Genomic DNA, 26,038 nt, shown 5'->3' with positions numbered 1-26,038 from the left:
CAGGCTATGTGGGAAAACCCAAAGGCCAGTTGCTCTTGAGCCTTTACATTTGGCTATGGGAAATGCCATGCCCATGGTTCTGACAGTCCTCAGTGGATTGCCCTCTGTACCTCTGCCTTCAGTTTGGACATAGAAGAAGCAAATCTGGCAAGTTGTCCTGTCAGTCATCTTTCTGCCAAGTGGGAGGCAGAGGGAACCAGTGCTCCCAAATTTCTTCCCTAGAAGAGCCCAGCATGGGAAGGAAGCTGTCCAACAACTACATCTTCCTGCTGCCAGTGACCAGGTCAGGGCTCAGTTTCTGCTGGCAATCTTTTTCTTACGGGCAGAGACCAGGTCATAGAAAGGATCCTGTGTGATGCTGGTCCTGGAAACAAGAGGAAGTGGGAGCAAAAGGAAGAGTATTAATGCTGGAGAATGGCACAGACAACCTAACTGAATTTGCAGAGACAACACTCACCAAAACGTAGGACAGGAGATCTGCAGACCCACAGCAGAGAGTTTAGCTGTGGCTAGAGATTCTCCAGAAGGGCCCTGAAACTCTTTGAAATCAAGAGGTAGCACAGGTGCTAGACTGTAAAAATTTCTTTCCACCCCCTCTTTCAAGCTCTGGTAGCCAAATAAACTGCATGACCACTTGTCCCTGGGGCAAGCTCAGGCCTTCAGTTCTGGTCTCCTCACCGTATTGCCTCAATCCACTCATCACGTTCTGCTGGTGTGGCTGCTGAGATCTTGTAGGACTGATGCTTGCCTTCAACCACCTTCCCATCCCCATCTGTTTTGCAGGCTTTTATCTTCTGACCTTTGCAGTTGGGATTGAAGAGCTCAAAGCAGTTCTGTCAGGTAATAAAATGGAGCATTAGGGGAGGACAGGGTGGATCAAGGAGACTATGCTGCCTTGAATCATGGGTGACAGGCTGAGAGAGCTTCCAAAGGAGAGGAGACCATTCTGCCTCTGAAATGCAACAGAGCCTTTCCAGCCCCACCCCAAGAATTCCCCTATGAGTTAGATCTCCAGGCCACACCTCTTAGGCAAATACATCCCTCTTGTGAAGGGCTGGTCACTAGAACAGTCTTTATGGAGAGATGGAGCATCAACAGTTATCAGAAAACACCTTCTGGGATCTGCTCCACTCATGAAGATCTCTCTCCCTCTTAAGTAGATGCAACATCCTCTCTTCTGCCTGCCACCATACAGATAAAAAGCACTTTTCCCAAAGTCATGACACATCAAAACGTGGGTACCCCCAAAAGATGCGCAAAGAGTTTAGCTTCCTGGGAAAGTTTCTGAACACCACAGCACTGTCTGGTCTCCATAGGCTGTAACTCATTATGGAGAGCACTGGAGAGAGAAATTGAACCCACATCTCTTGGTGCAAAATGAGTAGGGAGCCAGCTGTGTGTACTCATCTCTGCCTCCCTGCACACACAAACACTCGTGAAAACAATACAATACAGCTATCCAAAAGACAGGTCTCTGTTCACACCAGATCTTCCCTGGTAAAATACAATCATATTTAGATAACAACATGTTTAGATGGGGAAGCAGTCTGGAATGGCACCTTTGCTCTGAGAAGCATGGTAAAGTAGGGTGTGTGCACCCTCTCTTCCCTCTGACCTCCTGAGAGCCTGCACTGGCAGAGTACCAAGCCACAGAGACTTACCGGCTTTTTGGGATCATCTACTTTCCGGACTGATAAGTTCTCCAGGGGGATAATGCCCAGAGGCTCTTTGTCCTGAAGGCAAGGAAACATGAATTAACACCCAACATGTTCCCCACACCTATGCCACTATTTAGAGCCTCTCTGATTTCCCAAACATGTGCCTTTGCAGGGGTGACTAGGGCAGTGTATGCCTGGGGAGACCCCCTCCATTTATACAGTGGGGAGCTTAGTTAGCAGGAGATCACAGCAATAGCTGCATTGTCCAGCCTCTCTCCTCCTCAAGACTAGAGGCGAGAAAACAGCATAGGAGAGAAGGGGGGTCTGAGTTCAGTCTAGGAGCATAGGGTAGAAGGGAAGAGTTGCCCCCTACCCTTTCCTCCTTCTTGGCCCCTCAGAGGCTCATAACCACCCAGGACACAGTTTCCCAGTTGGGAGTTGAGCTTTTACCGTAGTATATTCAAAGTAGTAGAGGCAGTTATCGGTCAGAATGAACCAACGGCGTTTCCAGGTTTTCACACGTCCTCCTTAAGGCAATGAGGTTCAAACTCCATTAGTCACACATTTTGCTGCCTTTCCCCTCCCCCCCCCCCCCCAGCCCCAAGCTCCAGACATGCACACACAGACATACCCTCCCAGCTCTCCCTGTAGATCAGCCCCAAGGAGGCAACCGTGGTGCTCACCACTGACGTGAAGCCATATGGTAGACACTCACACACACAGGGAGCCAGTTTTGCTCTGATGGGGCTGGGAACGGGGAGGGATGAGGAATATCTTTTTGAGCAGACAGAGTCTGCAGGAGCTGGGAGGAGAGAGTAGCCGGCTGGTTTCAACAGCAGGTGTCAGCCTCACCCCACCACAGCAGACTGAAGGGACGGACAGCAGAGAGCTGGTGGATTCCTGGGGGAGATTTGTGGTGGGTGATGGGCAGGTGGTGAATTCAGAGGAGCTAGGGCAATCCTCTCCCTACCTAGTTTCAGGAGCCAGCCCTCACGGTTAGGGTTGAAGAAAGTATGTGTGAGGTCATTCCCATCATCCTCTGGTATGGAGAATGGCTCATTCTTTATGCTCTCAAACAGATTCTGCACCAGAGCATTGGTGGGGGAAAGAGAGAAAGAAAAAGAAAGAAATTTCTGACATAGCTTGTACACAACTCTTCTAGGTCCATCTGGTTCATCACTATGTTTCCAGAGGCAGACAGGTGAAGGGGGAGGTGAGCGGGCAGTAAGCACAGGGGGTACAACAACCCTCAGTCCACATCTCACAGGTCTCAAGGGGGATCACCAGCTTTTTTCTGCATCCTGTGTCGAAAAAAGTGACCCATTTTGGAAAGTCACAGGCACAAAAGTGTGCACCCCCATTAAGATAGGCTGCAGCAACCAAACCCAGCATGTCACACTAGTGCCACTATGGGTAGTACTAAGGCACTGGGAGGATACATGACACGGAAAAGACTGCAGCCTCACTTAGGTGCTGGCTTGGTGGTGCCAAACACTCTGCTGAGAACTTGTATGTAGAGACCAACACACACATCTCCATGACTACAAGGAGGTACATTTCATAGAACCAAGGCTTTTACACTTAGGGACACAAAGGATGACATTCATAACAACAGAGTGACAGAGGAGGCACGTTACTAGCTTTCAAGGGGTACACAAATATTGCTCACATCATTGGATTTTCCATAATTTATTACACAAATCCCAAGCCAAGAAAAAAAAAAGAACCTGCAGGCTTCTGCACCTTCCCTCAAATTGCCTGAAAGAAATGACACTCTGGAGAAAAAACTAAAGTCTTTACCCTGAGGGGATGCTGCTCAGCAAACCCAAGTGTGGGGTGTAGGCACCCTCTTTGACACAAGACACAAGTTATTCTCCCCAGATTGGCTGGGTGAAGCTAGACACATGTAGGCAGGGTGGCCACCTCTACCTTGCCTCATAAGGCAGGTCCCATGACTGCTGAGCCTTTGAGAAAATGGTAGTTCCAGCTTTACCAATGGATGCATCCCCTGTCTCTGTCTCCCCCACACTGCAACTTCATCCTTTGGGATCAGACACCATGGACCTGCTGAGAGCTTGACAGATGCTGGAAGAGATGCTGGAAAAGACCCTGACACTCATCTGGGGCTTCTTGGTTCTACTCACTCAAAGATATATCCTGGTGTAAGAGAGACCAGGCACTGGTGTCCTGACTGATGTGAACACTGGAGTCAGCTGAAACATTTAGGTACAAAAAGGAAAAGGGGTTCATAATCTGGGCCATGGTGACATTGTCTCACACACACAGAGACACAAGAAACAGACAATCCCCTTGTGGGCTAGGACTTTCAAATTTGGCCAAAAGAGTTGAGTGCCCAGCTACCTCCAACAGAAGTGGGTGCCCCATTCACACAGCCTCATACCTGCACAATACACAGATACCCGCAGCTCATGTCTTCCTCTCTCACACAGTTACAGTATCTGTTCTTCTCTCACACAGATACACTTAAAAGCTCATCTTTTCTTAAACTGACACTGCTACTCCCTGAATGTCTCCAGCCCCATCTTTCTTGCTTCATGTCCTCACTAACAAGCATGTGCACAGTCCCTCTCCAAAAGAGTTTCCACATTTTCAAGCTTTGCTTTTGTATGTACATCCCTGTTTACTTGCGCAGCCATTCACCTTGTATGGCAGAAGGTTAGTAGGCCTGTATTACACTGAGACCTGTGGAACGTTGCTTCTCAGTGGACCCCAAGCCACAGAGAAAAGAGGGACTATTTAGAAAATGGGATGTCTCCTTACCTTTAAGAGCTCTTCTGGCAGGTCTCCTCCCTTGTCAATGCCTCTGTTGATGGATACAAACCTTTCAAAGGGGGGTTTGTCTTTCACATTGGGGTTATGCAGACTGGTGTTAAGCATGATGATAGAGAAGGACAGTATATAACAGGTATCTGGCAATGAGAAAGAAAACCAGAATGGGTGGCACTCGTCTTAGAGGGCAGCTCAATCCACACCCTAACAGATGGCTTGGTTTCCAGTCACTGGAGAACAGCATTATCCTCTCAGCTGCAGGTAAAAAGGGAGATGTCCCCTCCGCTAGGAGAAAGAGGGAGAGAGTTGATCTCTTATGATGGGGGTGATTCCATCCCCTCAGGGTAATGTGGCAAATTGGGTAAATCTGGTCTGATAGTGGCTCTACCAGCAGGAAAGTTTCTACAGACCCATGTATGTCAGTGCTATCCTTGCTGCAATGAGGTGTACCTCATGTGGGGCTGGGAGCACTTCTCAAGTCTATTTCCTATGGGGATGGACTGGAGCACAATAGCAAAAGGAGGACTGAAGACCCTCAGCCTGTTGAAAATCCTCATAGGAACTGGACTGTCTCCTTCAGCTTAAGGGGAAACACCCACACTTCCAAGTGATGCCCTCTGTGGTTTGTGAATGGAAAAGGAAGGTTCCTCTCACTAGCAAACAGTGGAGCTCAGCTTCACAGGCCTTCTCCCCATAACTACCTGTGGACTGGAATACTCCCGGGTTACACTTGCAGTACCAGTTGGCAAAGGCCTCCATCATCCGGTCAATCTTCTGTGCTTCCCCAGGCAGCCGGAAGCTCCATAAGAACTGTCTATCAGGATCAACATGCCAGAGAGTTAGTCAGATCGAGTGCAAGGGATATTTATCCCTTCCTTCAAACCATGGGACACCATGAAAATAAAATGTCATCCCATCACACTGGGGTGATGCCACAGTGCATGAAGCAGGAGCTCTACTCCTTTCTCTAGAAATTAGGTTCATCAGCCTCAAAGACCCTAAAAGCAGGAAGCAGAACTAATCATCCTGGAAATCATGGCTCCTTTTCCATGATGAGTGTCCTGCAAGGCAGCAGAGACCTCAAGAGAAAAGAGTCCTGCCAGGAGACTGGCTTATAAGAAAAGAGTGTAACAAGAGTCGCTTTGTCGCTGATATAACTAGCACTGTGGACAGACATGTTTCCTGGTGCAAAAAATAACATGCCCAATCCCCCCAGCCATCGAAGCCACAGTGACCCACTTTGCTTTTCCCATCTTCTCTGCACAGGGCCAATCCAGTCAAGGGGCCAGGAAAAGGTGTTAACACCTCACAGCAACAATCTCGGCACCAAAACACAAAGCAGGGCCTTGGAAAGATCCATTTCAGCCCAGGAGGTCTTCACAACCTTCCTGGGTGGCAAGACCCAGTGGCTGAGCAGGCTGCTGCTTCATTCCCTCCATCCTGCATGCTCACTCACCTCAGTGCCTGCACCAGGTTGAGGTTGGCAAACTGGTGACATGCCACAAAGGCTTGGAGGATTTGAATGTTTGTGGGGTCCCTGGGAGAGGATAGAAGGAAAAGATCAGAAGAGAACTTTGACCCTGCTCAGTTTGGATGCCCCTTGGTTTGACAACATGCACCTGGCTCTATCCCAGCCACTTCCCATCTGACCAACAAGAAGCCAAGACACACACTCTTGTCTGGGAAGACAGACCCCATTACAGGCAGGAGGAAAGGTAGCCCATACAGCCAGTCTTAACCACGTTCCAAAGACCCGCCCTGGGGTGCACTGCCCACCTAGCCCACTGCAATTTGAGGTGTGCTCAGTCTTGGCACTTGACTGAGGTCTGCCAGGGGTCAATTAAATGGTAGTTGGTAGGGGCCAGGCAGGACAGGGCCTCCGAAGGGCCTCCTCATCCTGGCTGCGTTGCTCACCTCCCACCCAGATAATCCCCAATGGCCGTCTTGTTCAGGCCTTCACCCTTGTGGAGGAATCTGGCAATCTCTTGCAGGTCTGAGGACAATACCTGGTGTTCAATCAGGTACTGGATCCCCTGGGGAAGGAGAAGCAAGACAGTGAAGTAAGACAGCTCTGTGGGCTGATGAGAAAGTAGGACCTCAAAACCCTGATATCAGCTTTCCTTGGCTTTGATGATGTTACCTCTTCTGTTACTCCTGAGGCCCTCTATGAGAGGCCACAGCCATGTTCTCACCCTTATTCCATCCCTCTTCATTCACTGTGGTGTGTCAGTCATACTTCTATTTCATCCCTAGATTTGGATAAATGTTTCACTGGGATGAAAACTCAAGCAAACAAAAAAGGACAATGTAGGTTAAAAGTCCAAAAAGTCAAAGTCAAAATAGTTCATTTTAACATTTTCAATCAAAATATCTTAGCGTTCTCTTCCTAAATGTAATATTTTTCTGAATTAAAGGAAAAAAAATGTTTAAAAGAAGATATAATAAAAAATTGTACTCAGACAAAAATACAGGCTTGAGACAACTTAAAATTATTTTTCCCTAAATTCTCTTCTATGCCACAGAGAAGTCTGCAATCTTTTCAGCTCCATCCTCGCCAGCCAGTAAGTATGGAATATGTTTTTTAAGGAATATCGAGGGTCTGAGTTGGGCTGCTCAAAGAGTCAACATCCTATTTTAGAGGTAATTTCATGATTTTCAAAGTCACAGAAAGCTGAGGTTTTGTTCAGGTTCTTAACAATGTCTAAAACTCTCCAGACCACACTGCAATTCTCCTCACAAAATACAATAAAGGAATGAAATTTTTTTTAGATCTATTAAAATGTTCTACTTCAACAGAATCAATTCACTTTGCCTTATAATATGTAAGAAACTATTTCTAAAATGCCCCAAAGAAAAAGCAGTTTCAAAAGAAGAATTTAAAATGTTTGTGAGATTTTTCCACACTATTTTTCTTTCATTTTCCCCAGACAGAATTTTGGTAAGATCAATTTCATTTTGCAAAGTATTGCACTGATGATTTTCCAGAATAAAATGTTTCTCCCAAAAGGTTTTCTTCTGTAAGATTCCTAACACTTACCTACTCTAGCCTCAGGAACTTGCCATGAGATCTTGGAGATAGGAAGTCATTTAAAGTATCAGCATTGCAAGGATGAAGTATAACCTTAGCAAGGAGGGGCAAAGAAAGTTCCCTGCATTGAAGCACCTCTTAGACTATGGCATGTAGCAAAAAGGAAGCAATAAACAGAGATCTGCATAATATAGGTACATAGTATAACATTTTGACCAAGCTGATTGGCATTGAACTAATAAAGCTAATCTGGTTTGGGGTCAGAACTAGTCAGGTATTTCTGCACAGTATGGCACAGTTTCACAGAGAGATGCCTCTGGGGCCTCAGACCAAGGTCGGATAGAAAGACGAAATGAAAGCTGCTCTCACGCAAACTGTAGGTACGGATATCACTGCTCTGAGACAAATCCCACTAGCAGAGGGATGTCCAGGGGACTGGGAAGGACTCCAGCTGTGGTGTGGATACAGGGGAAGGCATCTTGAGGGTCTCAGCAGGGCAGAGGAGGAGTCATGAAAAGCTGGCACTCAGACCAACAGCCACCCAAGATGTTACCTGCGGTGATTAGCTGACAATGAGCAAATGTTCAATCGTATCTTGTGGTTTTCCTTATAGAGCTCAAAAAATGGTCCACCAGTGAGAAGGAAGGAAGAATAAACTATCTTTCTCACATCTCTACTTAATCATGACAATTTTAGAGCTTTCTGCAGAGGCCTGAAGGCTATGGCATCTGGATGCCACTGGTCAGAGTCCCAGAAAGTGAAAAACCTGGATTCACTCCACCAGTACTACCAAAACTACTTCCAAAATGACAGAGGCAGCTTGTTCTCTTCTGTTCTGAATGAGCGAAGGAACCTGACACACTCTCAAAACTTCTCACCTTCTTCTTACTTCATCTTCCTCCATCACACTATAGCCAGTTCTTAGCCTCCTACAGGCAAGAATTGCTGGGCTGAAGGAGATTTGTCTGTCTTGACACATTGGCAGTGTTAAACCATCCTTTATTTCTCCTAGTTTTGGGTTACATCTGATGGGATGGCCTATAGGCACATGATGGGGAAAGGCAGAATGGCTTGATCTTATTCAGGAACCTTATTCAGGGACAGGATCAAGAGTGCTACTAACTAGCACCTTAGTGAGGTAGGAAATCAGCCTTACAGTCCCATCCTATAGTTCCTTTGACATGGGTGGCTGCAAGTGGACCAGTAGCCAACAGAAGCTCCTCCTCACAGCTTTGTCATAGGTGGAATGAACAGATCCTACCTTTGCAGGGTCCATGTTGAATTTCTTCCGGCCCAGGGACAGAAGTTTATCCCTCTGTGATAGTTTGCTGCAAACATGAAGAAGGAAGACAGACAGACAGAAAGAAAGAAAGAAAGAAAGAAAGAAAGAAAGAAAGAAAGAAAGAAAGAAAGAAAGTTAAACTTAGAATAAAGGGCCATGTTTCAATTTACTCACAAGATAACTCAGATATCTCAAGAACAGGTCTCTGACTATCCAGGAATAAAGAGAAATCTTAGAGAAGGGTATTCTTGGCCTCATTTCCCTGTTCTTGTGATCCAAATCCCATTGGTGTTTTTGTTTTCTCAACATCAAGAGAGAGACTTTGTGAACAAAGGAATACTCATCTTGTCCCACTTGCCTGGTCTGCTCCCCAGGATTATTGTCTGCCTCTTGCCTCTCCTCTGCATTTTGGAAGCGCTCAATCTCTGCAAACACTTCAGAAATCTCTTCCTTCAACTTCTGCAAAAGAAATATCAGGAGAAGGAAGGCAATGGAAGGAAAAAGAACAGACACCTACAGAGCATGTCTTACTTCTTCTCTCAATCATAGGAAAAGGACAGGTCATATGGTCACGACCAGCCAAGGATGTCTATGAAATAGGCACTGCTCTGGGGTGACCCTGCTGGATTCTAGATTAAAACAATGGGAGAGAGGGGCAGAGGGATGTTCTCATGTCTGTTGTTAATCAAGGTTGGAAAATCAAGCTTAGCCAGTGTGGAGAGTGTCAGTGAACTCACCCCAGTGTTGATTTCAGTTCCTCAAACAGTGTCAGATCTGACACTCCTTCCATTATGACCATTTCCTTCTAGCTTTTACTTTGCATAGCCCTGCTACACATCCAGGCAAGAGGAAGTGGAACCAGTGTCTGTGAGGTCAATATGAACCTGAAGTGGCCACATTATGAAACACAAATTTTTTAACATACCTATCATTCAAATATCATTGAGCAGATACCTGTCTTTTAGGTGGAAAAAGAAGAAAGGACGAGTAAAAGACGAGTAATCACTGCCAAACTAAAAAAATCAATTGTAGAATTCAGGTTCCTTTAGGCCCATGACAGACCATGGCTGCCTTGGCTGGATATTCTGTGTTACCAAGGAAATGAAGATGTCTGTAACTCCTTGCTTACATCCTGCAGTTATGGTCCTCCTTAGAGCCAGAGTGCATCACAGTTCTCTTCCAGGAATCACCCAAATTCTTCCCCATGCAAACCAGAATAGGCAGGGGAAGAACAGTTGTTTTATGACAGATCTTGCATCAATGAGGAGTGAGGATGTGGCCACAGTATTCATCCAGATAGAGAAACCGAAGTTCTCCAATATCCCATAATTTAAAAGAACTTCTGGATTTCAGTTTTGCTCTGGCCTTCATCTTGTTGTGCTTCATCAGACTCCAGAGCCAGGAGTGTTCCTTACTAAGCTTTAGGTATTGCACAAATGTAACAAAGACATTATCTTATCTCCTGAATTTCAAATTATTATCAGTTTTGTTATTGTATTCACCGCTGTCTTTTGGCAGAGTAACCAGCAAGTCTAGACCCATCCTCCTCCCTCTCCCACCACCAGACATCCCCACTAAGTCTTTGTATTAAAGGGTATTGCTAGATACTTTCTGAAGAAATCCACCTGGGAAAATGCCTCTAGTTCTAGGTACTCTTTCAACTAAACTCATCGTGCTCCATTGGACAATTCATACCCCATTGGTTAATGGCTTTGGGATTTAGAGTATGGGTCTGTGTACTCTAGCAGCTTTTCTCTGACCAAAAATGTAGTATTCTTATTAAAATATCCTGCCTTGTACAGTGACCATTGCCTATTCTGAGAATTGATGAGATAAGAACTACAGACAAGCAAACCACATGCACATAGACTGCTTTGCAAGAAGGAAGAAGACACCGTTCTGATTTGCAGTGGAGATGATGAGTCTGGAAGCCTGAGAAGTAATAGGTAGTTTGGCTTAATCCTTTACTCTGCACAGGAAAATATTGCACCTATTCCCCAGGCATGTGGACATCTTCATGTTGTGGGGAAATCAGTGCAAGCCCAATGATTCAGTGTAATAAGCTCTCTCTAATGGGAGGCCACATTCCATGTGGAGGTGGAGGCAGAACAGAATAGAAAGTGTATGGCACTATGCATGACTGCAATGCGATATTACTGACTGATTTTGAATCTGCTGCTTTCAGACATTTTAGGAGTCAATAGAGAAATGTTTGGGTGGAGAAACTTGTGGGGAAGGTCCTGCCATCACACCTCTCTAAAGAGACAGGATCCTTAATGGAGGACTTGTTAGAGGTCCACAAAGTAAATAAAAGTTTGATAAACACAGGGGGATGCAGCAGATAACTAGGACTGATATGTCCTTAGCAGGTAATCAGTAATTTAAAATAATCATAAATGCTGAGCCAGATCCCTGCTAGTGTGTCTTAGTAAAGTCATATTCATTTCCTTATCCTAAATATGCAATCCCAGCTCATCCCTGCTAACGTGCTGACCAGTTTTTCTCAAATATCCCATTAGGGTAGTTGATGACTCCTGCAGCAGAGAGTACCACAGGCTGAACACTGGCGGCAAATATGCCAGGGCAACCTGAAGTTCAGAATTCAAGCTGGATCATGCCAGAGCAAATGACTCCTGTGCAGAAGCACTTCTGCATGATCTGGACTGTTATGTTAAGGCACACCTTGGTGAAGAGAGTTTTGAGAAGGTTAGGTACACAGGAAGAACGGGATGTTCTTTACCTTAATGTCCTCCAAAAGCTCCTGTCTGTGCTGCCTGATTATCTCTATTTCAGCCTCTTCAGCCTCACTCAAGTCAGTTGACCCTGGAAGAACAAAGATGTCTGTGAGAATAGTACTGGAACCAACATATCACAGGAAAAGCTGCCTCAACATTTCAGTGCCTATACTTTCCTAGGGTCATGCCACAGCAACATTGATTTCTGTGTTTCAGCATCTATGTTCCCTGTTGTTGGAGCCACTGCACCTCAGCTTTGCCCTGCAAATGGCTCTCAGTCCAGAGCGAGCAGCAGAGATCCATATATCCCTTCCAGCAGCAAGATTCTACACTGGCTTCCGATCTAACCCTGCAGCCTTCTACCCCACCTACTCAACTAATTTTGCTCACTGCAAGCACAATGAAGAGGTCTTACCAAATGCTCTTTGCTGGGTTTTATGTCAGTCATCTCCATGTACTGAAAAACTGTGACCTAAATACTTCACCTACATCCAAACCTCCCATGAAGAGCCATGGGCTTCATGGACTGATCCATCCTTAGCTAGTCAGAAATTACTTAAGAGAGAAAATTGAGGTTTTTCAGGTCTGAGGGCAGGATCTGGGGGTATGAAAGCCTTGCTGAAGAAGGAGCATCTGTGGGAGGCTGTTGTTCTGTGGACCACAGACAACGCAGAAACACAAGTAGGCTTCCTTGTAATGTACAGGAAGTTAAACAGATAACAGCAGAGTCAAGGCGACCACAAAATGATTCATAAAAGACCTAGAAGAATTGGGGTGACAGCACTGCTGCTAAATATAATACAGGTGAAGCACAGTCTCTTCAGCAAGGAGAAAGAGGAGGCTGCAGCCCTAGAGAGGCAAAGCAAATTGTGAGCCCTAGGAAGAAAAAAAAAAACCGAGGCTGGGAGCACTGGAGTTCCTGGGAGGTCACTGCAGAACTTGTGGACAGGATTCTTGCTGCAACTAAACACTTTGAGACAAAACTTCCCTAGGAAGCCAGGTCAGGTCACTGAATGCCTTACTCCACTATTTCATAAGCCAAAATCCCCTGGGCCTCCAGTCTTCCTGGAAAAAGAGGAAGTGGCATCAGTTGCCTTGGAAATTCTTAGTGTGGATCTCACATGCAAAACAACAGCTATAAATATGAGTGGGGAAAAAGAGGAAGGAACTAGTCAAGACATACAGAAGGAAAGGGGGACAAGGGTAGTCATCTTAGAGCCCATATGCTTCTTTGCTGTCATTGCCACAACAGCTCAGAGAGACATGTCTTCCCCAAACCTAATCTTTCCCCCATCCTCCGAGCTGGTTGAGTTTCCATGTGTTAAGTCCGTCCTATTACTTTTCTCAGGCTGCAGCTTCTCTCCTGTCACTCCTCCCGCTGTTGTCAATCATTGCATTCCCTGGGGAAAGGCTGCTGATCCTCTGGGAGGAAAGCACTAGGCAAGGAGCCAGCATGAAGCCCGGACCCATGTCCCCTCCCACCTCTGCAAGCAGCCCTCATGAAGAGCTGAAAGCCGGTCAAGAGGGGAGGAAAATGTGGCATCCAGCAGCTTGCGACAGCCACGTCTGCATGTGAGGGGAAAACAAACAAACAGTAACAGCAACAAAAACCCATGCAGTTGCTTTGCTGCTTGTTAGGCAGGTTGCTGACTTCCCCTTGAATGTCAGCCCTGCGCCTGTGAGCGGTGCCTGGGTCTTTCAGCTTACTTTATGTCTCCTGCCATTTTGGTATCTGCAGATGAGTCCAGCCTCTCAGTATCCCCAGATTTATCTCTCTCACCCCTATGGGGGCTGCTATATGTGGAAACACTGGGGTGATTCCTTGACAAATTACCACAGAGAGTTTTTTTCCTGTATTTCATACCACAAAAGCACCTTAGCAGGACATACCTGAGGAACTTCTTTTTCCCCCACCCCATCAGCAAAGTTTGTGGTGAGGCTGATTGTTTTGCTTCAGTTGTTCTCTGTTTACTGAAGCAGCCTAAAGCATCTCAAAGAGATGTGAGGCTCCCAGAGGACACCATCTCTCTCACACAAGCTCCACCGAGCCTGTAAATAACCTAATCCCCCTTCCTCTTGAACATCTGAGAACCTTAACTCCCAAGTAATTTACCTGTCCATTTTGTCAGAATGAGAAAAGTGTGGAAAGGACTGTGTGTGTGGCAAGGGCGGGGGAGAAAAAGCATATGAGTCGTGGAGAAGTGAAGGGTATCAAGGGATAAAATCAGGAAAGGGTGACATAGTAAGAAAAAAAATGTATGGATGAAACTTTCAGAGCAATTTAGATTGAGGTGCAGAGGGGATCCTTGTAAGGTTTCCTAAGTTTATTAAACATCTTAAGTCCCCATTTGTCTTGGAAAATAATTCTGGGGTCAGTGCCTGCATATTACTCCGTTTCCCTAACAGAAAGCCTAATGCTCTGCTCAAAAATGTTTTGAGGTCGTTCATCAATGTTACTGCACACACTGGGGTCTACAGTTAGGGGAAGTGAGCACAGAAGGCTTGTTTGGGCAACCAGCCACAGAAAGGCAGCAAAGACAGCAGAAGCAGGTGGGCAAGAAGCAGATGAGATAATAAGAGGAGGCTGCTTTGCCTTTCCTTCCCTCTCTGCATTGAGAACAAGCTGAGCTGGCAGGAGAGGGACACTCTGAGTGAAGTACCTCCTGGCTGGCTCCAGACACTTGCAATGGCAGAGGGAATTCATCCCTGCACTGAGGGACTGAGGAACATCTTCAGCCTCATCAAAGTCCTCCATACCACCAAGTTCCACTTCCCCCTAGGGCTAAGTCAGGTTACAGATGAAACATAGGCCTGATCAGGATTCTCTGCACATGGGAAAATTTCACCGTGCAAAAACACCCGCAGGTTTCAGGGGGACACTGCCTGCCAAACCAATGGCTGAAGTCTTCCAGTTCAGTCACAAGACATAAAAAACTGGTTAGCATCTTCTCCAGAGAGGACATGAAGTTGCTGCTTGGAGTTTATTTTCAGAGAGCAAATGTTGAAAGGAAAGCGCATCAGTATCACATTTGTGGGGCTTACACCTGCTCCTGAGGTTGTTTTCCCACTCTCAGGGCAGACCCAGATAGAAAGACCTGTTAGTTCCTCATTAATTGCCCAGGCTTGTATTTTTAGTGCTGTCACTCAGAAGAGACTTCAATTCCGGTTGTTGTAACTTACGCCCTCAACCTCCCCATCTGGAGCGCAGGTTGGAATTATGCAAAAGTCTGGGTACTCATGGAGCCTGCAAAGAGTACTGTTTGGTGGTCTCATTTCCTATTGCAAAGGGCTGTGCAGAGCTGTCCAGGTGCTAAGTGAGGCTTTCAATCCCAAGCAAAAGTATATAAATAGGAAGATAGTGTTTGAAGCACAGAAATAAGTGGGAAGTGACTACCCAGAAGAGCTGGAAAGATGGACTGCAGAAACCATAGGAGAAGGTTATGACGAATGACTGCATCTGTAGCACTGTTACAGACCATTTGCATGCTACTTACCTACCCACAGTGTAACAGCAGAGGTTCAGCTGTCCCATTTGGAAGGTAAGGTAGAGCTCTGAGTGTGTCTGCTAAAGGCTTTGGGCACCTCCACCCATGGCAACACACAAACAGAACAGCTTGATAGGCACATTCTGCCTGGATGAGGCTGTCTGGTGGAAGAATTTCACCGGAAATTCCTTTTCTTTTTGGACATGGCTGTTGTGTCACCTCCAGCACCACCAGCTCCTCAGCCAAGTACCAGGGTGGTACCAGGCAGATAACAGGAAGCTTTCCAGCTCCTCAATTCCTTCCAGCCGAATCTGTCTCCCTCCTGCAGCCACTCCACAGTTCTCTTACAGCTTGTGTCAGAAGAAATTCAACATGGACCTCACACAGGTTTAATTTGCACATTCCAGCTATGGGGGGAAAGGTGTGAAGAAGAATTTATGTTGTCACCTGGTCCCCTTTCCTACATGACAACTTAGAACAATCAGGATAGCTTCCAGCCATCTTCGCCTATGGCTCTCACCCCACACATCCCAGCATGTGATACCATGGCACCAGTCTGCTCTCCCAGCTCCACACACCCAGCTCAAGGATTTGGTATACTGGTTCTGTGGCCTCACCCAGACAGTTGCTAAAGGGTCCTGAAGGAAGCTGAAAGAGGATATCCACTGCAGGAGGAGCAGCCTCCCCACAGACACAGGTCTCATCTCCATGCAGCTGTGGTGGGCAGGTACCTGACAGGACCATTGTGTCCTCAGGTAGGAGTGACTCCAAGAAAAGGTGTATGTGCACCTCTGACCTTCAGGAAAATGATGCCGCAACCAAGCAACTTTAAACACATACAGTACTCTAAAGCTCACTGGAAAACTGCATCTGGCAGCAGCCTCAGCTCCCAAGGTAGAGCAGCAACAAACAAGCGCACTTTCCCACACAGCTGTGAAGTGGTAGGCTGGGACTAAGAAAAGAGTCAGTCACAAACAGCACATCTCTTCAGGCATTGCCTGTCTCCAGGCTTTGCCTCTAGCCAGAGCTGAACAAACCTGCACTGTCCCTGAGCAGGATCTCACTGTGCTATTGTAGCGTGTAACTTTCAAGACATAATTAACTCAGCAACACATAACTTGAGTAAATGACTGTGTCAGACCATCAGTTCTGAGAGCCCCAGTTTCTGCGGAAAGCACACCTAAAACAAGTAGCAAAACATGACATTACCCCCCTCCTTCTGCCCAACCTGTCCTGCAGAAGCTTTGTCCACAGTTGCTTTCACGTGGTGAGGGCTGGGTGATCCGAAGATACCCACCTTCACCAACATTTATAGCCAGATGCTGGCAAAAGCTCAGCTCCCATAGGTTCCACCAATTTCCCTGGCAAGCAAGGCTAGTATGTGGTTTGAGCATGCCCTTTGTTTGTCAACCCACATAGGAGCAAAAAAAGTGCAGAACAATTGTTGAAACTGGGCACTGCTTTTTCCTTTCACTCTGTGCTCTATATCCTATATGCAGAAGCCTGTGAGGACAGTCAGACACAGCAGGGCCATTGCAAGATGATCCCTTTGCTTCCTGGCCCTTGTTCAGCCTATTCCCTTTCTGCTCTCCCTATCTGCTGCCTTCGCACAAACACACATTCAGAGCTTCCTCAGCCAGAGGCAAGAAATGTTCAGTCTGGCAGTATGCCTTTCCATGCTGAATCCCAACCACTTTATCCACCACCTGCCAAAGTAGAAAATAAAACCTAAGATCTGTCTTGGTTCCTCAGATGCAGTTTATCTCCCCTAACCCACATCTGCCTTTTGAGATTATTTCTGGATCAGGCAGGCCCACCTGCAGGTCACTTGGAGTTCGTAGAACCCTAATTCAGTCATTTACCTTTAACATGGACACAAACAAGAGAGGTCCCATTACCAAAAGCCTTGCAAGCAAGTTGCACTGGGATACCCAATGGTGTGAGAGACTATGCAAAAGCAAACTAGCTCCTAAGGCCTGTAAGGAAACACCACTGAGGAACTTGCAAGCCATGAGAGAGTTGCATGAAGAGAAGCCGAAGTTTATAGGTGCTCATCCCAAGTGACACATATACCCTTGATACACCTGAGCCAGTTTCCAGCTCAGCTCAGAATCACCAGCACGAGGAATCACAGCAGTGGACGCTCTCATCACAAAGGCCATTCAAATCAGTGGGAAAATTTCTCCCAATGTGAAAGGAGTTCACTTACAGGACAGCAAGTAAAACAAGAAAAAAGCCTAATGCTGAAGTCTAACAAGCAGTTAATGGCACCACCAGGGATCTTCCACCATCCCATTCTGCAGAGCCGCCAGCCACAGGATCCACTCTAGCTGCTGAGATCTTATGCTGTGCTCTGCCCTGTCAAACTGAGTGCACAGCCCTCACAGAAAACAAGGCAAAAGATGGTTAAGGCTTACCAGCAGGACAGAAGTCCATCCTGAAGAGCACAAGATATTTTCAACAAGTGTTGTTCCTCCTTTCTTTCTGCTTGTTCAGATGCTCCACAGAACTGAAACAACTTGGAGCCAGTGGCCAAGACTGTAGCAGCATTAGGGGGGAGGGTTGCCCTCTGACTCCACCCTTCCTTTCCTAGTCCCTCCACCACATCGCATGAGCTTGCATCAGTGAAGGAAGCTGTATGTGCATATCGCTATGAGCTAACAGGGACTCCTTGGCTCTTTCTGAAATGCAAATCCACAAATGCATTTCCATCCCAGCACCTTTCTGGGGAATCTCTGAGCACACATCTCTGTCTGAAGGGACTGAAATGAGCAGCAAGAGGCTGACAGTACTTTAGACTTTTGTCTGAGATACTCCAAGGAGAAAGGGGGGGAAAAAAGGAAGTTCTTGATTCAGAAAACCCGTCTGATTCAGGAAGTGGTTTCATTTTAAAGGAAAAATTCTTCCTGTGTTAATTCTGCAGCAGGTGGGGGGTGGGGGGGATGGGCACTCCAAAATTGGAGGATGGTTGATGGAGGGGAGAAAAGAATCTTTTTCTTCTCCCCGCTTGCCCCCCCCCCCAGCTCACTAAGTGACTTGTACTCAGAGTCCTGCTCTTCCCCCCCCCCCCAAGCAAACTGTTTTTCTTGGGAAGCCTTTAAGTAAGGATGGAGTGAACTGAGGAGGAATTAATTACTCTCTCAGATTTAGTAATATTCCTGCTGGTGTGACCTGGCATTAGCCAGACAGTTTTGAAGGCTGCTCTGTTCACCTGCAAGTCAGAGAGGTGCTCTTTTCCTCCATCACCTCCACACAGCCCCAGAAGGCTTTACATTTCCCCTTGAGTTCAATTTGGTTGCCATGTGATTTATGTGGTAGATCTCTGATGTAGGCAATGTGGGAAAAAAGAAGCATGCAGGAGGGCACTATGTCAGAGCCATGAACTGGTCAAGGCAAAATTCAAACCAGGTGTGATACCCAAACTGGGCTCTTGTCTTCTCTAGCAGGACTGAAGCTGTAGAGGGATGACTCTTCTCCATGCATTTACCTCTGAAGCACTCTACATCCTTAGCTCCCTGACCTGTTGCTGTGGTCACAGCAGGCCTTGAGCAGAACAGCAAAACAGGTCCAGACTTTGACCTAATGTGCTGGGTTTGTGTGCATGGTGGGGGGTTATGGTAGCAGAGGAGGGGGCTACAGCGGTGTCCCCTGTGAGAAGCTTCTCAAAGCTCTCCAGACTCCACGTTGGACCCACCTCTGTGCCAAGGCTGAGCCAGTTAGTGATGGTGGCCACACCTCTGTGATAACATATTTAAGAAGGGGAACCTGGGAGAGGGAGTTGGAGTTGTAAGGAGGACACCTATGCAAACACTGAGGTCCGTGGAAGAATGGAGGAGAAAGGGGGGGAGGTGTACCGGTGTAGAAACCTCCTTGCAGCCTGTGGTGGTCTATGGTGGAGCAGATGCCCACCTGCAGCCCATGGGGGACCCCACACCAGAGCAGGTGGCTGTGCCCAAAGAAGGCTGGGACTCTGTGGGAAGAAGAACCGTCTGCTGTTGTAGTTCAGTGCTGGGAGGATTGCTGGGAGGATCCATGCTGGAGCAGCTCCGGAAGGGCTGTGGCCCATGGGAAGGACTCATGTCAGAAAAAGTTTGTGGAAGACTTCCCCATGAGATGGACACTACACTGGAGCAGGGGAAGAATGAGAGAAGTCCTCCCCCTGAGGAGGAAGGAATGGCAGGACTGATTGCATACCCCTATTCCCTTCCCCCTGTGCTGCTGGGAAAGGAGGTAGAGAAATTGGGAGCAAAGCTGAGCCTGGGAAGAAGGGAGGGGTGTGGGGAAGGTGTTTTTAAGATGTGGTAATGCTTCTCACTGTCCGACTCTGTCTGTTAAGTGTTGTTAATGTTTAAATTAAATTGATGTTCCTTTTCTTCCCCTGACAAATCTGTCTTTTGCCTGTGACCATAATGGGTGAATCATCCCTCCCTATCCTCATCTCAATTCCTAAGCCTTTTGCTGTATTTTCTCCTTCCTGTTCCTGAGGGGGAAGGGCTGAGTGAGTGGTTGTGTGGTGCTCAGTTTCCCTCTGGCCTCAAACCATGACACTACCACATCAGAGGAGAATTCACTGCTCCACAGTCCAGCTCAGTGTCCCAATTGTTGCACTGGGCCTGGGTCCAGCATATCACCTCCTGTCCTTCCATCACTGTTTTCCACAAAATAATTGTTTCAGCAGTATTGCAGCTGACATCAAGCAGACTTGTCAACTTAAATCACTTCCTTGAAAGACCTGATCTTGTCTGCCTCAAAAGAAGGTGACATATATAAGCAGCTTGATCAGGGCTGTTCTTATACATGGGTCTGTGGGCACAACAAACCACAAGCACCCTGCAAACACCAACGGATGCCTCTGTGCACTGCAGAAGTACTCTCAGCCACTCTGACAGAGAGCAATGCAAAACCTGTACTTGTGTCTCTAATCCATACTTGCTTCATCTCTTAGTTCCTTGATGCTTCCTTCTTCTCACAGCTTTTCCTGAATGTCTGTTGGAATCCCTGACTTCTCTGGTTTGTGATCTTACCTACTTTTTCAGTTCAATGATCATCTCCATTACGTGCATTCTCCTGGTTCTGGTAGCCTTGTTTTAACAGTGGTTGGCCTTGATGCACATTAAATGCTTTCAGCTATTTCATTCAGAGGAGTCTGAATGGGAAATGCATTGTTAAAAAAACTCCATAAATCTTTTTCATGTAAAAATGAAACACCTGTGAGGTGTCTTCTCATGAGGGTACACAAGAAGTGAGACAGGACTGTATAATTAAACTAAGCCTAGAACATCTCCCATTCTTTCCAAAGTGCAGGGTGAGTATGTCTCCCTCTCTAGGTCCTTAGTCTCCTACTCATTCACATGGTGCACAAACTAGTTTGGTTCCAGGCTTACCCTGGAGCAAAACAACCAGTTCCTCCTTGAGGAAATCTAGACCCAGATGATAGGTCAGTATCCCATACAGGCAATACAGATCTGTACTGAACTCAGGTAGATACCAATGCTATCCCAGCCAGAAATGTATCTGGAAATGCCTTTAAGATAAATAAGGCATGTTCTGTGGTCATGGCATGAAAATACCATAAAAGGGGTACAACCCAACCCTCTCATTATTTCAAGTAAAATAGGTGGAAGGGAACCAAAGGAAAAAGCAAAGACGGAAGGAAGGAAGGAAGGAAGGAAGGAAGGAAGGAAGGAAGGAAGGAAGGAAGGAAGGAAGGAAGGAGGGAGGGAAGGAAGGAAGGAAGGAAGGAAGGAAGGAAGGAAGGAAGGAAGGAAGGAAGGAAGGAAGGAAGGAGGGAAGGAAGGAAGGAGGGAAGGAGGGCACAAAAGCAAGCAAGCAGGTAAAAATTAATTATGCCCCAGGGGCATAGAAATATCAGATTGATCCTAGGAGAGATGAGAATTAAATGCTATACAGTTTGATCAGAATTAGCCCACAGCCAGTGGCTCAGAGCACGTGGGTTCTCCCACTGATATTGTCAACAAGGCCAGCATAGATACAACCTAGGTCAAATACAGACTAAGCAATGAGAATTTGACATGCAGCAAAAATCAGCTTATGCTGAAAGATACTCATATCCTGGGGACTGACTCTTATATTGGGCAGTTTCTGGCATCTTCCTCCTTCTAGGGAAACTTGTGGCCTATACATTTAAAAAACCCACTATGATGACTTCAGCAACATCTGAGAAAAGAGCAACCCAGATGAGATCAAGGTCATATCTCATCAAGAAATGCACTCCTTGGAGAAGCAGAAGACTGGAGGAAGAACCAAAGAACATTTTTCAGGTGATAGAGATCATTTCAACAAGATAAAGAGTAGAGCCGGAAATGGCCAATCCTGGCTCTAAGACCTGGCTCAGAGGTGCAAAGTTCTCTTAGCTGTACAAGAGATGTCAATAAGGGAACAAGAAGACTGGGTGGGAGAGGATGTCGAGGGACCTACATAATATCAGGGTAAGTGAAGAGGACTGTAACAGGTCAGATATGTCTTGGGTTGGACTGGGGTGGGATTTGGCCCCTTTTGTCCCGTCTTTTCACTCCCCTTCACATCCACAGGTAAAGCAGTGCTTCTCCTGTGCCTCCAGCGCTGTTGGGAACAGGGACAGAAAGAAGCATATCCCTGGAAATCAGCGCTTCTGATACAGGACTGGTGTGAGATCCAGTAATTGCTTGTGCCGCTGCACATCCTTCCCATCTGTGGTTATCTCAGGCTGGAGCTGTGTAGGCAAGAGGCGGGGAGTGTGTGCAGTGGGGGCATCCAGGCTGGTCCAGCAGTTCTCACCTCATCAAGCATGGGCAGATTAGGCAGGTTGCTGCAGATCAATACTCCAGGCTGCTTCCTGTGCCATGAACCATTTTTTCTCCCTAATGACTGTACACAGAGACTTGAATTGGAGTTGTAAATATCTGTTGTTCTGGGATCACAAAAGAAAATATCAAACCAAAAGTGTGGGTGCACTTTTCTACTACTTGGTATAGGCTTATAATAATTGTGTAAATAAAAAAGAAATACAAGTATTTCCTACTACTCTCAAGGGTATAAAGACAAAGTGCCATGTATTTCTCTGTGCTGAACATGTCGACTGTATTCCCACAACTCTCCACAGAGAGACAAAGTACAGGGTTGTACAAATTCAATAGCCCCTTCAGGAGGTTTAGGCTTCCATTCAGGTTGGGTTTAGGAATTGTAGTATGTCAGGAGAGAGTTTAGCACTTCTTACACAGTATTTTGGGGATTATGAGCTGCATAGATGGTATTTTGATGCAAGGTAAAACAGGACAAAGAAAAGACAATAACAGGATTTTTCATATAACAATTGGAATAAAATAATTCTTGTCCAGTGTGAGGAGCAACACAGACTGTGACAGACAGAGCAGTAGCTCAGGATGCAAATGTGCAGGCAGTAAGTAAAGCTACTAGTGCAGAGCACCTGGATTAGCCTATTCTCAACTGCTTTTACTAGTTCAAGGAACTGAAGTCTATTTTAAAGCTAGAAGGCCACATTAAAAATAAAACCTCTTACAAAGACTACAGGAGGGTCACTTAGAATCTGATAAACTTGAATGAACTGCTGGAGGGATTTTTTTCTTTGACTTGGAAGTGCTGCAAGACTGAAGCTTTATGCCTTTGAAAAAAAAAAATTGTAGAAGTCAAGCAAAAGATTTTACTTTAGTAGTTCAGGAAATATTAGTCTTGTAAAACAGAGTAGCTATAGATTTCCTTAGTACTCTGAACAGATATTTTCACTTCCCTGATGCAGCCTTCTTAGAAGATGCCATAGCTTACAAGTGAAAATAGGTATTAGATCTGGTTTTACAAAGCATAGTATATCTAACATCTGATAACATATAAAGAGTGCTAGCATTCAGGGGAGTCAAGACAAGCAGTTGACATTCAAGTTAGAATTTATGTATTCTTCAGTCTCTGTTACCTCCCCTCTACAACAGGAAGGTGAAGAATATTGTTGAACCATCTGAGCACCTCATGGGAAATGATGCACTGTCAGATCTTGATCTATATTTATCACCATTAAGTAACAGAGAGGTATCAGCAAGACGGGGGTTGTCACTGGCTGAGAACAAAATATCTGTAAGAATGGAAACCCAAATCAGAATCATTGGGGACTTGAAGAAGTACGAAGAAGCAGATAAGGCCAAGCCATAAAAAAAATAGTATGATTTAGAGCCTGTGAACAACTTCTCAACTGAGGGAAGTGCAAGTGTGAATCAGCCATCATGAAGAACTTGGCGTCCAAAGGTCTGTGCCATGGTCTTCTGCTTACCCAGGTATATAGTGGAGAAGAGGTGGAGGGAGTGATCCTCTTTCAGTGCTCCAGATAGGAAGATGGCAGTGGACCTGCTATTTTGCCCCAGACTGGAAAGGTTGAGATCCTGAAACTAGAGGGGCCTCCATAACACAAAGTATCAGTAATGAACAACCTTCCCTTGATGGCAGTAGGGCTGGTCTCCAGAAAAGCCCATGAGTAAGACAGGTCCAAAACTCAGTAAGCACCATTTGCAAGTTGAGTTGGTTATGAGTTATACTGTAAATGTAGGTAGTTTGTGTTAAGCAAGGCTGAATTAGAAACTTCATTTTTTTCCTAAGCTTTTGCTTGTCAGGGTAAATTTAAGCTAGAGAAGCACTTGGCATGGCTGTGTTAGAAAACAGACCCTATATGAAGCAACTCCACAACCTCACTAACAGGGACTGCAGAACGTCATGGACTGAGGTACATTGCCCCATTTCAGTTATGATCTGAGCTTTGAATTCGGGGCAGGCTTTTCAAACAAGTGTGGCAGTCAGTGAGAAACCTCAGCAGTGAGGGGAGAGGGGGGAGCAGCAACAGGGAGGGGTGGGAGTTTTGGAGAAGAGAGGCAGCAAAGCAAGAACTAAAAGCAGGAGGCAGGTGGTGCAAAACTGTGTGAATGGGGAAGTGGGAAGACGCAAAAGGGGAATATACAAGCAGAGACAGTTTGCAGCCCAGCCAGAATGAAGCAAATTACTCTCATGGTGGAGGCCCAGCACACACAGAAAAGGTCTCATGGCCACTCAGGACTGCCTGAGCAATAGCTCACAGAAAATAGATCCTATCAGGGCCCAAAGTAATGAGAATACCTGCTGTGGCCTTGCCCTGTGTGTGCAAAGAAATGGGCCTCCTGTTCCCCCCAGGAAAGGATTCCTCCTGCTACTCTCTGCTGAAGGACAAGCCTCCTGCTCAGCTCCTGCCCTCCTGTGCAGGGCTGTGAAATGCAAACATAATTTCTGAAAGAGCCCCCTCACCCTTTTCCCATCCTCCCCAAGGGAGCAGAAACCTGTGTAAAGAAGGGGAGAGATGGAGCAGTCCTCACTGCTTTGGATCCTTGTGAGGGGAAAAAAGGTATCATGCATTTCCTCCCTTCCCTGCCATCCCACACGGGTGCTGTGCAAACCCAGCACCGATGGGTCACTCGGAGGTGACCCAGCCTGGGGCCCTGGCAGTCTCTCAGAGCAAAACTGTCTCACTGAGCAATTCTTTCCCATTAACATCTTTTTTAAACTCAGAAAAGGGAACAAGAAACCCCAGATGGGTTCCTGCCTTTCCTCAGTCCCACTGCACATGCAGAAGGAAACCTATGTCAAGAGCACCTCTTGGTGGTGTGAGAGGACATCACAGCAGCGGTAGATCTGTATATGCTGTTAGGGGTTATGGGCCCATTTCCTGTGGTTTCCTTCCTTGCCTGCAGCACGTATAACCAAGTGGTTTTAATGTAGCAGGTGCCAGTTGTTCTCAGAGTGATTACAATATGTGTTATTTTAATGTAATATCCCATTTTTATTAATTTAAATATGATGGAAAGAAACACCCTAAAAGCCTTTATGGAGATTTCTATCATACCTCTACGGAGGCACTAGTGGAGAAGAGATGTTCATAGATTCACAGCACAGACCTCTTACTTGGATGAGAACTAACCATCCATAGCAGTAGCAGGCAATTATCCTCCAAAAGTAATCTGCCCAGAAGTGGGCTGGAGATATCCCTTCTTGCCAGGACTTCCACAGCTCATTGTTGGCCATACAGTACTTGTCTTTGACATGGCACTCACCTGGACATGGAGTCTCAACAACAGTTCCTCCACTCCAACCAATTTTAACTTGTCTTCTTCCCCAGTCCCTTTCATGCTGCCAGTCCCACAAACCCATATGCCAGACTACAAGGACAAAAGCACACACTGACATGTCAATGGTCCTTGTCCATCCCTGCCACTAGGTTATGCTGTGCCACTGGCCAGTTTTCCATCCAGTCTCCTTCAGCCTGAATCCCATTCCTAGCCCCAGTATCCTCACATGACTGTTACTCTGACCTGGGTAAGACTCAATATATTCTCCAGCTCTCCCCAGTTCTTCTCCCCTCAGTCCCCATCCTTCTTACCCCAGGGTGTTCACTCTCTGTTCTCCCCATCCTGATATTCCCCACGCACATAAGGGTTATTGGAAACCTTCAGAGAATAGATCTGGTGAAAATGGAACTGTTCCTTTGGAGAAGCTGATTCCGAATGTGGTTTCAACAATGCCCAGAAAGGAGTTAGTTTCCTGATTGCCTGTCCCAGGCTGCTTGCCCAACCTAGAGCTTCCTGAATCCCTAGGAACTCTGCAAGCTCCAGCTCCCTGGGCCCTCACTTGTCACCCAAATGACTCCCACAGAGCTCTCAATGTGTCCAATTGTCCAGGAAACTGTAATAGTTTTTCTCCATCCACTGGCTGTATTCTCTAGGGCCAGATATACTTGTCTTCGCTGAGTACCTATATTCTGCGCCTGTCTGCCCTTCCCATCTCCTGCTGTTGCTCTCCCTGTAACAGCCTTTGTCACTCCCCCTTCTGTTCTTCTCTGACCTGTATTTCTATGGCCTGTTCCAGCTCTCACTTGCAGAGGAGTCAGTGGGTTTCCTTCCTCCCCCTTCCCTACCACCCACAGAGGGAACACCTAGTACATATGGTCACTTTGTGCTTCTGAAATAGCTGCAAGACTTGAAAACCTTCCATAGTTGAAGGTTTCTGGGTTGCAGCCAGTGCTGAGTGATGGATGG

General features: G+C 46.4%; 1 protein-coding gene across 1 annotated transcript; it reads right to left on the bottom strand.

Moving 5' to 3' along the window:
* Window positions 1–291: 291 nt before the first annotated feature.
* Window positions 292–17,455, bottom strand: CYTH4 (cytohesin 4). The gene is made up of 13 exons (XM_074901344.1): window positions 17,396–17,455; window positions 11,499–11,581; window positions 9,117–9,217; window positions 8,738–8,804; window positions 6,363–6,481; window positions 5,905–5,985; window positions 5,150–5,262; window positions 4,440–4,588; window positions 2,629–2,740; window positions 2,109–2,185; window positions 1,662–1,733; window positions 679–833; window positions 292–364 (listed from the first exon to the last, which is right to left on the bottom strand). The coding sequence occupies exons 1-13, from the start codon at window positions 17,412–17,414 to the stop codon at window positions 292–294; spliced, it is 1,221 nt and encodes a 406-aa protein (XP_074757445.1). The 5' UTR covers window positions 17,415–17,455.
* Window positions 17,456–26,038: the final 8,583 nt, after the last annotated feature.

The sequence above is a fragment of the Athene noctua genome, chromosome 3 (genome assembly GCF_965140245.1).
Source record: "Athene noctua chromosome 3, bAthNoc1.hap1.1, whole genome shotgun sequence".
Taxonomy (NCBI): Eukaryota; Metazoa; Chordata; class Aves; order Strigiformes; family Strigidae; genus Athene; species Athene noctua.
Note: the sequence above shows the minus strand (reverse complement) of the source record. Positions and strands in the feature narration are given on the sequence as shown.

Bases quoted from the DNA above. Each gene is read 5' to 3' on its own strand.
- CYTH4 (XM_074901344.1), bottom strand. The intron at 4,589-5,149 runs GTAGTTATGGGG...TCTCATTGCCAG, and splicing joins GGGAGTATTCCAGTCCACAG to ATACCTGTTATATACTGTCC. The intron at 1,734-2,108 runs GTAAAAGCTCAA...CCTTGCCTTCAG, and splicing joins ACTACTTTGAATATACTACG to GACAAAGAGCCTCTGGGCAT.